Consider the following 13151-nt stretch of genomic DNA (forward strand, 5'->3'; position numbering starts at 1 on the left):
GATTTGTAAGTGTTAAGTGATATTTTACCATTTATGTAGTTTCCCCTTTCTTTTCTTGTCTCTCTGACTGAAAGTGGAATTAAAAAGAAACCTGGAAGTAGCTGCAGTTTTCGGTGATGTGGTGGACGGGGAAGGAAGCAAGGACATGTTCCAAGTTGTCTTTTTTTTTTTTTTAAGATTTTATTTTTAAGTAATCTCAACACCCGATGTGGGGCTTGAACTCACAACCTCGAGATCAAGAGTCGCTCGCTCCGCTGACTGAGCCTGCCAGGCGCCCCCAAAATTGACTTGCTTTTTTCTGAGAGAAGCTGTGTGAATGGGGTGACCCATCAAATATATTTTGCAAACTGGGAGACTTTTGAGATCCCCTGGAAGCAGGAATGATCACAACAGGATAGTAGACATTACCAGGAAGAGTGGTCAGCCTATAAATGGAGAATGGCTTTAGCTTACTACTAGACATTTTTTTTTTTATTGTGGTATATGATATAGTAAAAAGTGATCATTTTAAACATTTTTAAGGGTACAGGTCAGTGACATTAAGTACATCCACACTGTTGTGCGGCCACCACCACTCACATCTCTGGAACATCTTTGTTTTTTCCACATGAAATTCTGTGCCCATTAAACACGAACTCCCATTCCTCCTTCCCACAGAGCCTGGGAACCTCTTTTCTACTTTCTGCCTTTGTGAATTGCCTGTACCTCATAGAAGGGGATTGGTCTAATCCTTCCGTGCCTGGCGTATTTGGGGCTTCATCCTTGTTGTAGCATGTACCAGAATTGCCTTGCTTTTTTTAGGCTGAATACTATTCCACTGTATGGATAGACCACATTTTCTGTATCCATTCATGTGTTGATGGACATTTGAATTGTTTCCACTTTGGGGCTAACAGCCAATGCTCATGTATTTGAGTTGATAGAGACTTAGGAGAGTGGCATTATGTCCATCCTGTAGTTGAGGAAATTAAAGGTTCAGTTAAACTCCATTTAAATCCTTGAGCAGGGATTAAAACTCTCATCTCTCTAAAGCCAAAACGTTTCCTTTTTTTTTTTTTAAACATCATGCACTGTGTCTCATGTCTGCCATACTGATGGATAAGGAAGAGCCCCTACTAAAATTGCTAATATTTTACACATTTATAAAATGTGGAATACATGTTGAGGAAAATGTACAGGTAATTATGAAAATGTACAGTCCCTTACTTTAAGGAGAACAGGGACAGATCCGGTAGTGTGAAAACGTTTAGAAGAGATCTGCTCTATCTGTTGCAAGGAACCCCACTCATAGGTTTTCTCATCCACTTAAAATGCTTCCTTCTGCCTTTTTTCTCAAGATGTTCTGGTGTAGAGAATTTCCTGGAAGTGATTTCCCCATCAGGGAGTTGGTTTGTCCCAGTTTATCGAGGGTAGTGTGAACCATTCCTCTTCACGGGTCATTTCGGTCATTTCTGGTTCAAAACCCGATCGGATTTAACCGCCAATTACAGAAATGCTAACACGTAGTCATCAGACTAATTTCAAGCTCTCTTTGCAGTTTTCAGTTTCCTCTTTGATGAAAAATGTGGCTATAATAATGAACACCTCTTGCTGAACTTGAAGAGAGACCGCGTAGAGAGCAGAGCTGGGTTTAATCTCCTGCTCGCTGCGGAGCGCATCCAAGTAGGTCATTACGCAAGCCTGGACTACATCATTGGAGATGTTGGAATTACCAAGGGGAAGCACTTCTGGGCCTTCCGTGTGGAGCCGTATTCATACCTGGTCAAAGCAGGAGTAGCTTCCAGTGATAAACTACAGGAATGGCTCCGTTCTCCCCGTGATGCCGTTAGCCCAAGGTAGGTTCTTCTACTGATCTAGAACTCGAGAGTCCTTTTACAAGTAAACATCCTTGTTGAGCAAGGCAAGCCCGGAAATCCCCTTGGGTCTACTTAACACAGATGGAGTGCGTTCCTTAGACTCTGGGGCTTTGGCTAAGGAAAGGGGTCCAGTTGTCTTGTAGTCCCATGGTGAGTAATGAGACTTCGCAGTTCATTTCTGGTGCCATGAAGAAATAAGCCTGTTTTGGATACCTCTCGACTGTGCTTTGCAGTTTAAAATTTTGAAAGGTTTTCATATCCATCACCTTACTTCTGTGATGATAAGCATTACTCACATGTATGGTGAAATGCTTCTAATTGCCATACTTCCAAATTGATACAACGTTGTTCTTTTGTTACGAGACATGATTTTTTTAAACTCCCTTGTAAGGACTTTACAAAATTGGGTCATGGGACACAGGTTTCCACATCCAAGAATTCTTTCTTTCTTCCTTCCTTTCTTTCTTTCTTTCTTTTTTTTTTTTTTTTTTAAGATTTTATTTATTTATTTGACAGAGAGATACACAGCGAGAGAGGGAACGCAAGCAGGGGGAGTGGGAGAGGGAGAAGCGGAGCCTGATGTGAAGCTTGATCCCAGGACTCTGGGATTGTGACCTGAGCCGAAGGCAGATGCCTAACCCACTGAGCCACCTAAGTGCCCCTCAATAATCGATCTCCTAAGAAACTGGAATTCTTGGGGTACCTGGGTGGCTCAGTCAGTTAAAAAGCATCTGCCTGGGGCGCCTGGGTGGCTCAGTCTTTGGGCGTCTGCCTTCAGCTCAGGTCATGATCCCAGGGTCCTGGGATCGAGTCCCACATCGGGCTCCCTGCTCCACAGGAAGCCTGCTTCTCCCTCTCCCACTCCCCCTGCTTGTGTTCCCTCTCTCGCTGTATCTCTCTCTGACAAATAAACAAAATCTTTAAAAGAAAAAGAGATCGATTATTGAACCGAGATTGTATGGTTTCGTTGTATTAGATGGCATAAGGTCTACTAGTCCACACAGATCATTTTTGACCCCATCATTGTGTGAACAGAATCCCAAATGAATAATCTGAGTTAATAGGAAAAGCTTTTTGCACAAGGGTGAGAAATTGACAAAACGATGAAAATTGTAATTGGGACATGGTCAGTTAAACACAGTACCATAGACCTAGAATATTGATAGAGTATTCGTATTAATGTGTAAAAAGCTTGTAACATAAAAAATATTAGAAGTGAGAAAACCCGATTAAAAGCGTCCATGTAATGTAATCACAAATATATAAAAAGTGAATTATGCATAGGAAGAAAATGGAAGGACCTTTGTATCAAAAATGTATATAAACTGCTACTGTTTTATACTTGTGGGAAAAAAAAACCTTCGTGCTTGCTTACCTCATAGATCCATGTAGAAATCCCAATCCAGAAAGAGGGTTCTTAGGACCATGAAACATGACTTTTTCTCCTGCATTGTTTTGCAGTGCCCATGTATTTTACTTTAGTTTGGTAATTCCTTGCATTAGGGCACACGTCTTGGTTTTATATATATTTTTTTACATATGATTATGTGCTGTGAATATTTATTTTTTTTTTTTTTAAAGATTTTATTTATTTATTTGACAGAGAGAGAGACAGCGAGAGCAGGAACACAAGCAGGGGGAGTGGGAGAGGGAGAAGCAGGCTTCCTGTGGAGCAGGGAGCCCGATGTGGGGCTCGATCCCAGGACCCTGGGATCATGACCTGAGCCGAAGGCAGACGCTTAACGACTGAGCCACCCAGGCGCCCCTGTGCTGTGAATATTTAATCTACGACAGTTCCCTTCAGTTTTCTTCCCCCACTTTATTATTTAAGTAATCTCTACACCCAATGTGGGGCTCGAACTCATGAGCCCGAAACCAAGAGTCTGAGCCAGCTAGGCACCCCTCCCCCACTTCAGTTTTGATAGGCCAAAGTCCTGAGTTATTTTACAGGTTTTTATTATTTTTCTCATCTGCATGTATATATAGATGTTTTATGATATTTCGTGACACAGAATTTGGGGCTGAGTCTCTGGTACCATTCTAAATGGCAGTGTGTAGTCGTCATGTTTTTAATTGATCTTTGTTTTAATAGAAAGTTTTTGATGTATGGTTTAATTTTAAAGCAATGTATAGCATCTTGTGACAACGTTTTGAGGCCAGCCGAAGGCCTGTGGCTGGCGACCCAGCTCAGACTGTCGTGTGTTGTGTTCTAGATACGAGCAAGACAGCGGCCATGACAGTGGAAGCGAAGATACGTGCTTTGATTCCTCACAGCCGTTCACATTGGTCACCATAGGCATGAAGAAGTTCTTCATCCCCAAGTCCGCCACTTCTGCCAACGAACCTGAGAACAGAGTTCTCCCCATGCCCACAAGCATAGGGGTTTTCCTTGACTGTGATAAAGGCAGAGTGGCTTTCTTTGACATGGATCACATGAAATGTCTTTACGAGCGCCAGGTGGACTGTTCGCACACCATGTACCCAGCATTTGCATTAACGGGCGGTGGAGGAATTCAGCTTGAGGAACCCATCTCGGCAAAATACCTAGAATACCAAGAGCACATGTAGTTTAAGCATCAGTGACTTAAGGTGGAAAAGGGAAGCGGAATAATGCCTTGGTGTTAACCTTCGTAACTAATTACATATCATCTAAGTAGTCCGTGGCCACACTTGTTTTTGTGTGTGTTTCTTCTTAAATCGGAAAACCTAAACAATCCTGCCTCGTCCGTATGGTCGTCCTGACTTGCACAAGCCAGGGGAGAGTAGAGACCCTCTCTCCTGGTTAACTCTCAAATGGTTAACTCTGTAACTGGATTGTGTTTCTTTTTTTACGAACAGGAAATCTAATTTATTTATGTCAGCCCTGTTGCTGATACTTATATTTCTTTTTGGGGGGGGATACAAAAGTATTTATTATGTTTCTTTTGTGTTTGGTTTTTCATTTTGTATCATGTTTGTCTTAAGAGATTTTTTAGATGCCTTATGGGTGGGAATTCGTACTTAGCCTTGTGTCTCGCATGTTTTTCATAGGAAAACAAAAGTATGGATAGGTAAAAAGGCCATAGAAATGGTAGTATATTTAAATGGAAAATTATGTATTTTGAGGTGTATAATGGATATTCAGAGTATATTCCCTGGAAAATGAATACTGCTTTTTGTTTTCTTTTAAGACTACAAATTGTATTTTTAAGGATATTTTGAAGAGTTCCTTTAGCTGTAATGTCCACATCTGCATGTGTAGTTAAACATCGTTTTTTGGTTTTGTTTTTGTTTTTTTGCAGGGAACACAGAGTTCTTGGCTAACACACGAAACTTTTCATGTAAAATTTGTCTTCAATTTTTCTTACTCTATGAAAGTATCTGAGCTTATAGCAAATAATTTATTTTTCACAAATATTAGTGACGATTCACTGATATTTGGCATATTTGTTCTTTTCCTCTCTTATCGTGTCCTATGATTTTATGATTTTCATTTTTTGGCACTGATACTATATATCAGATTGTCCTGGCTTATGTTTACATGTTTGGAAAGTTCATGATTTATTTTTAATGTCATTAAATTATTCTAAAATATGGAGTAACTGGTCAGTTGGATGTTATTTTCTATGGCCCATTGTTTGGTAATAAGCATTTGTAAAGGTAAGTAAAAGACAAATTTAGTTGTTAGGAATAATAACGAAAATCATAGTGACTGTGTGTACCCTTTTAAAAGTTCTTTTGATTTGCAGAATTAATATTTTAGTTGAAATTTTACATTCATTTTTGAAAGGTGCCTTTTACTTAGATGTTTTTTATTTAAACTGCTTATTTTTTAGAAGTTAAAATGTTCAGAAGCTAGACTGCTATACATTGTAGCACTCATGATTTTGAAAGGCTTTTGACCTATTTTGATAGACCAACCAAAACCTTAGGCCTTATCTGGTTTCCTTGTTTGTTTGTTTTTAATATATATTTCTAAGTGGAAGTCTGTTCTTCAGGCTGGTGGCATCAAATTAGCTTTTTTATCCCCAACCCAAGTAGGAGATACTGTGGCGAAATTCAGTGTTGAGTAGACTTTGTTACTTTCCCACCGATGAATAGCACTTTACGACATAGGCTGAACTAAACACATCTGCAGTGTTCCGTGGACCATTGTGCATGAAGGCTGCTCACGTCACCTGTGTGGTAAGGTTTGAGTCTCAAGCCTGTGTAAGCACATATCCTGTAGACATTTTAAACACAAAGCTTTAACAGGAATAGGGAAGGCGCGTAAAACCTCGTATAGTTGTATAGAAATCGTTCTGGATTTCTTTCGTTTTTAATAAAAATTGAAATAAGTGTAATTATTGAACTGCATCCTGGGAATTCTCTGTATTTATGTGGAAAATGGAGACAAATTGTTGATAAGAGATGTTCAGCTGAATATATTGACTCAGAGCTAAGGTTTTACATGAAGTTGTTTTGGGCATGTACTTAACTAGCTCTAATTCTTGTCGAAGTGATCATTAGAAAAGCTTAACATGAAACTAGTTTACCTCAGCTAATTGATCAGATTGTCTCCTATTCCTTTTCTGCTCCATAATCAGATTTTGATCAGAAGACTGTTCTTTAGTTCACATTCATATTCTTGGGCCATCAGGCTCTAGGAGTTGTGTGTCACAATGAATTGTTACTCATGCTTGATGGGTCTTCATTAAAAAAAAAAAAAAATCAATTCCAGGCTATCCCCGTGATACTGTGTAATAACTTAATTCTCATATTCGCAGTTGCTTTCGGGAAAGTAGTAGGACTCAGAGCTATCTCTGAGGCATTGAATACACTCTGGGTCGTCGTCTGATTAGACCCTGGGAGTGTGTCCCACGTGGGAACATCATCAGTCCTGGCCTTCCTACAGAAAGCAGAGAACCAAGCATTAAAGGCAAGAATCTGCGTAAGAAATTACGTTCGACCAGAAGGTGTGCATTCACTTTAGAGGATGTTTACTGTCTTGTTAATGGCGATTAACATCCTGAGAATTGATTCTTAGGACTCTCTTGCTTCGACAAATAAACCTGAAGGAATTTAGTTACGTTTTTGATTGGGAACCCAGTTCATTTATTTACAGAACGTTTTTAACTCCGCTGTTTCTGAGACATTGAGCTGTTGTACTGGGTGTAAGGTGACCAAGACCGCCCAGCCAGGTTCCTGCTCTTAGGAGCTTCCTTTTGAGGAAATGGAAAGTGCTGGAGAGTGTTTGAGGAGGGGGCTCTGTTAGACTTGGCGGCGGTCAGGGACACCCCTCTGAGGAGGCACTAGAAGTTTGACAGCTCACCACGAAGCAGCTGGCCGTACAAAGAGCCAAGGGAAGTGCATGCTGGGTGGAGAGAACAAGGAGCTCAAGAAGGCTTTGAGATCACGAACTGGTGAGCGTGCTGGCAGGAAGTAGCCTTCACCCTAGAGGGTTCCGTTGAAACACTGATGAAAGGGTTACTGAGACATGAGCCACCCTGAAGAAACGAGTGATGGATGGTGAGACCCTGGGAGGACGAGCCACCACCCGAAGCAATTACTGCCTCTGGAGCAGGGACAGCAAGGGGAAATCGTGTTCCAAGATGTTGGGGGGAGAGAGACATTAAGAAAGGGTTGCTTAGTGGGAGTCGGGTTCACCGTGAGAGGCAGCTAACCCCTGAGATGGGGCACCAGGACACGGAGTCAGAAATACTCTTCACTGGATCTGTTGGTGCTGCCTATTGACTAAACCCTATGGGCGGCCACCCAGCAAGGGCTCTCTCCAGATGCGGACAGCGGGGATCATCTTCCTGGGGTGGAGATGGGGAAGCAGGCATCTGCTGGGGGGGTCTGGGGGGGTGGCTTAAATGGAGAACAGTTGGTGCAATTGGGAAGGAGCTTGGTGTACTTGAGGGGGAAAAGGCTATTGGCCATTGTGCCAACTGCTTAAATAAGGGTATTTATGATGTCCTGAAATAATAAAACACAAAAATGAAGACTTAGAAAACCATTACCTGGGAGATCTCCTGTGTCCTTAACTGTCCCTGAGTCACTTCTCCAGTTTTCTTCAGAAGCTCCACCTCCTGTCTTCTCTGAAAGGGATGAGTAGTGGTGGTGGGCCAGGCCGGGCAGGAGAGCTGGGAGGGGCCTGGGAAGTGGGAGCCAGGGTTTGGGGAGGGGGGTTCGCTGTCCCCTACACTAACCTTCCAACAGTCCCTTGGCTCAACCTTGGGACCATCCAGAGTCCACTTCGCCCCACCTCTCCGGTACTGCCAACATTCTCACCTGATCACTGTAATAGCTTCCTGTCTGGTCTCCTTCCTTCAGCCGTGTATTAGTTGCATAACTAAATTCTCCTAAGAAACCCTGAGACCTCTGGACTTAACATATGGATTTTTGGCTCTCAAAATCTCTTGTAGCCCAGCCCTGGCTTTCCTCCGCGGTTGATGCGAGGGTCAGGCTCCCTACGCTTTGCGATGCCATCTTAGCACGGGGTTTCTAATGTTGCAAGTTTACATAGTTTCTAGAAAAAGAGGCTGGAAAGTCCCCAACAGCTACTAAAGCCCCAGCACATCATTTGCATTCATGTTTCATTAGCTCGAACTAATCGCGTGGTGCTAAAACTGGCAGGCATGGCAGTGAGAAACTTCTCTGGTTTTCTCCAAGTGCCCAGGCGGAAGACCACCAGATCCGGGGGAGCATTAATAATGTCTATCTCAAGCCCTTGCACCGTCACTTTTTCTCAATTACAAAAAAAAGCGTGAGACTTTTGCAAATTCCTGCTGCTCCAGGTCACCACACAATCCTTCACCTTGATCTTTTCTCAGCAAGAACCCTAACTCCTCTTTAAATTTTTTTTTAAAGATTTTATTTATTTGATAGAGCACAAGCAGGGATAACAAGCAGAGGGAGAGGGAGAAGCAGGCTCCCCGCTGAGCAGGGAGCCCAACGTGGGACTCGATCCCAGGACCCTGAGATCATGACCTGAGCTGAAGGCAGACGCTTAACCGACTGAGCCACCCAGGAGTCCTTAACTCCTTTAAATTGTGTCCTTCCCCCCAACAGACCATACTCCCCATTCCCTGCTTGAGTTGTTTTTTTTTTTTTAAAGATTTATTTATTTTTATTTATTTGACAGAGACAGCGAGAGAGGGAACACAAGCAGGCAGAGTGGGAGAGGGAGAAGCAGGCTTCCCGCTGAGCAGGGAGCCCGATGCAGGGCTCGATCCCAGGACCCTGGGATATGACCTGAGCCGAAGGCAGACGCTTAACGACTGAGCCACCCAGGCGCCCTGCTTGAGTTGTTTTCTTGAAGCACTTAGACATTTCACTTTTGTCTGCATCCTCTAAAATATTAGCTCCACCAAGACAAGAGTTGTATCCAGTTTTTATCACTGCGGGATCCCAGCACCTCGAATCTCTCCTGCTTTCCAGCCCTAGGACCCTCTGCTGCCTTCCTCTATGTGGTCCCTGCGGGTCCTGAGCCTGCCGGGGATCTGCGTGGGTAAATCAACTTGCAGCTCACAGGGTCCTCCCTCTGCAAGCTTTCAGGTTTGACTTTCCTCCACCAGGTCATTTGCCATTCATCCATCTGCTCTCACATCCGCATCGTTAATGGTTACACAGGTCTCCTGGTTGCGGTGAAGTTGGAGTTGGCTTTTCAGTTTCCTGCGTATTTTTATTTTGGGGTGATTTTCTTTTTTGTGGGGGCGGGGGATGACTTTCAAGAGGAAGAGGCAGTTAGGATGTTGCCATCTTGGAACTAGAACAAGTATTTTTGCAATGATGGATCCATAAAATTAGTATCTTTTTCAGATCTTCATTTTATAACACCTTGACTCTTAAGCAAAACAAGTTTTTGTGGTTTTTTTTCATGATGGAGTTATAATGTGTACCTTGTGCTTGGCTGAAGACGTGGTCTTGGAAGATCACTTATAAATTGAACTTTTATTGTATGTGGTGAGGTGAGTGGATTCAATATGTGATGAAGTTTGAGAGTTTTAAGGTACTTTGTCACTCCTTAATTTGTTTCCCCATTTTGATTCTTTTTGCCCTAACTGATCTCTCCACTTTCAGGCAAAGCACATCTGACAATAAGTATCTGTAGCCCAGAAATGATTTTCCTGGTAAAATTTGTTGAGTTGCCAGTTCTGCTCATAACTTTAACATGTGACATTTAAAAAAAAAACAAAACCTTTTTTTTTTTGAGTAATCCCTCCCCCCAAGGTGGGGCTTGAACTCCGAACCCTGAGATCAAGAGTCGCACGCTCTTTCGACTGAGCCTGCCAGGTGCCCCTCACGTGTGACATTGGAATTCCTTCTTAAATGTACCTAATATGCCTTCACATTGTTGGGTGGTGAGGAAGCCTAAAGACATTTGTAAAATGCTGTAGACGTCCGTACATTGTAGTACGAGTCGAAGCAGTGATCTAGTGGGAGTTGATAGGTTTGGAGGAAAGTTGGTGTGCTGCCTTGTTAGGCAAAGTTAGATACTTGTTTTATATTTGGCAGCAGGAATTCTCACAGCATTGACTGCCTGTGTGATTCTATGGAACTCGTGTCCAAAGTAGTGGTTGGTGTGGATTTTTGCTTTGGATTCACGTGAGTTTTGTCATTTAATATCTGTGTGATTGTATTTTTTATTTATTTTTAAAATTTTATTTATTTGAGAGAGAGAGAGAGAGAGAGAGCACAAGCAGGGGGAGTGGGAGAGGGAGAAGCAGACTCCCCACTGAGCAGGGAGCCCCACCAGGAGGATCCTGGGATCATGACCCGAGCGGAAGGCAGACGCTCAACTGACCGAGCCACCCAGGCATCCCTCACAACGCTGCTTTTCAACAGCATTCCCCAAAAATGGTCTTTTCACGCCATAGATATCTTTTAGGAATGATCAGAATATCTTCAAATACACGATTGTACCGGGGGAATCATAAATAGTATGTTCACCTGCTATTACTTGCCTCTAATGTCCAAAGCCAAACTGGAAGAGGTACATGAATCACTTGAGGTAGAATTCAGACAGATAAAAATTAACTCTAGATGCTGAGAGACCAAGATCATAGGGCCCAGGTGTCTTTCTTTGTTATCACGTAACAAGGAGCCGGCGCTCATAACACGCAGAGGAAAAGATTTCAGGTAGTCCGTGTTAGTCCGAGTCAAGCATCAGCTTCGCAGGGAAACTTAGTTCAGCGTGGATTTCTCGGGCTGCTCCAGGAGCAGGGACGGACTGGCTAATTAAGAAGCCACAGCACGTGTTAAAGGCGTGCGGCTCACCTGGGGACCTGGTTAACATGCAGGTTTTAATTGAGCAGGGCTGAGCGGGGACTGGAGCGCCTGCATGGCTAACCAGCTCCAGCTGAGGCCAAGGCGGCTGATCCCCGGCTCACCGCGTAGGCTTTAGCTGGGCTTTCAGATGCCTAAGGGACCTGGGATCGGAGGTACCAGAGCAGAATTGGTTTGCGGTGAAAATGGAGCCGGCTCGACTGGAATGGGAGCCGTGCTCCAAGGTAGGCCTCCTGAGATTTACAGGTAAGGGCCAAGTTTTCTTTTACTGCAGTTTTGAAAGCTTGGGCATTAGGCAAACATTTAATTGAAACTCCCCACGTTCTGTGTCGTATGGTGTAAATGTTGAGGCTTCCAAAAGAACGCAGAGGTTCTCGGACTCTTCAGCTCTTTAAGGAAATCAGCCAATTCTCAGCATGTGTCTTTCGGAATGTGAATAGAATTTGCTTGATCCTGACCCGTGGTCCCCGAGGATACTAGAATGTGTTAGTTGCAAAATGTGCCCACAGCTTAAAAGACTTGCCTCGATAAAGGTCGATCATTTCAGAAGTTGGCCGTGTATTGACTGCTGTGTTCCAGAAACTAGGCTAACTGCGTATCAGAGACCTTATTTGAATTCTCCAACATTGCTAAGGACAGTGTATCATTTGTTAAAAAACAAAATCCAGGGGCGCCTGGGTGGCTCAGTAGTTAAGCGTCTGCCTTCGGCTCAGGTCATGATCCCAGGGTCCTGGGATCGAGCCCCGCATCGGGCTCCCTGCTCGGCGGGCAGCCTGCTTCTCCCTCTCCCACTCCCCCTGCTTGTGTTCCCTCTCTCGCTGTGTTTCTCTCTCTCAAATAAATAAAATCTTTAAAAAAAACCCAACAAAATCCATCCGACTAAGTTTGGGGATCATTGGCTTTATCAAACAGTTCATGGATTGGGCAACATCTCGTGGGACAAGCCGAGGGACAGGTACAAAGCAGAAGGCTTTTATAGAGGAGGGTGGGATAAAGTTTTTAGCAGAAGAAAAGGATTCTTACCGGTAAGACTGCTTTCCCATCTGGGAGGAAAGCAAGGGGTCTTGTCATGTAGATGACCTTATCTTCTTTTGGGGGGATGGAGAGGGTCCCCCTGAATGGCTGACTCCCAGGCACTGATTGAAACATACCTGACTGACTGATGGGTTAAGACCTTTCTGGGAGAGGCTGAAATGCAGTTTCATTGGGTACTAAGCCCCTTAAAATGACAGTAATTGAAAATATCATTTCCATCATTAAATCTTAAAAAACAAGTTTTTAATGACAGCACAGAATTTCACTGTTGGATGGTTAGATTTTCTAGTCTTTGCTCTTACACTTTTTTTTTAAAAGATTTTATTTATTCATTTGAGAGAGAGCACGAGCCAGAGGGGCTGGGTGGTGGGAGAGGGAGAAGCAGACTCCCCACTGAGCAGGGGCCTGATGCAATGGGGGCTCAATCCAAGTGATGTAGGAAAGAGCGTTAGGATTCAAAGCCAACAGCCAAGAAAGAATTCTTGAGACGTCCTTGGTGCACAAAGGTGGTTTTATTAAAGCACCGGGACAGGACCCGTGGGCAGAAAGAGCTACAATGGGGTTATGAGGAGTGGCTCATTATATACATTCAAGTTGGGGGAGGGGGTTAGAGATAGTGTAAGTCTCTAAGGAATTTTGGAAGCAAGGTTTCCAGGACCCTGAGGGGGCTAGCCGTTGTTAGGAAAAGGTCATTTATTATCGTCTAATAAAACCTTAGTCATGAGACCCTTCAGATGTATATCAGTGGGTCATGTGCTTGGGGGATGATTGCCAACGTGTATTTTGGGATTTAGAGACAAAGAAGTTTCCAAAGGCATTTTTATATGTTAAAGTAGACTTAGAGGATCTGGGAGGGGGGAGAGGGTTGGGCTAGGATTGTTTTTTTGCCCTTAGCAAAGTATCAACATCTAGGCAGCTGAGTCCCTAGAGGAATGTCACTCTTCCTGTTTCAAGGACTTGTCAATGGGCTGTAGGTAGTAAGGAGATTTAGTATTTTTCTTCTGCTTTTGT

The 13151-nt window shown here is 43.4% G+C and overlaps 1 protein-coding gene across 2 annotated transcripts in view; it reads left to right on the forward strand.

The window, feature by feature from the left end:
* The window catches only part of TRIM36 (tripartite motif containing 36), a 39649-nt gene extending 32015 nt beyond the window's left edge, over positions 1-7634 (forward strand). The window contains exons 10-11 of one of the 2 annotated variants that reach the window (XM_032425223.1): positions 1538-1835; positions 4070-7634. In XM_032425223.1, the coding sequence (XP_032281114.1) occupies positions 1538-1835; positions 4070-4424 (653 nt within the window). In that variant the 3' untranslated portion in view covers positions 4425-7634. The remainder of the gene's footprint in view (positions 1-1537; positions 1836-4069) is intronic. The other variant, XM_032425224.1, reaches the window with a different exon arrangement.
* Positions 7635-13151: the final 5517 nt, after the last annotated feature.

The sequence above is a fragment of the Phoca vitulina genome, unplaced genomic scaffold (assembly GCF_004348235.1).
Source record: "Phoca vitulina isolate PV1807 unplaced genomic scaffold, GSC_HSeal_1.0 scaffold32, whole genome shotgun sequence".
In the NCBI taxonomy this organism is placed as follows: domain Eukaryota; kingdom Metazoa; phylum Chordata; class Mammalia; order Carnivora; family Phocidae; genus Phoca; species Phoca vitulina.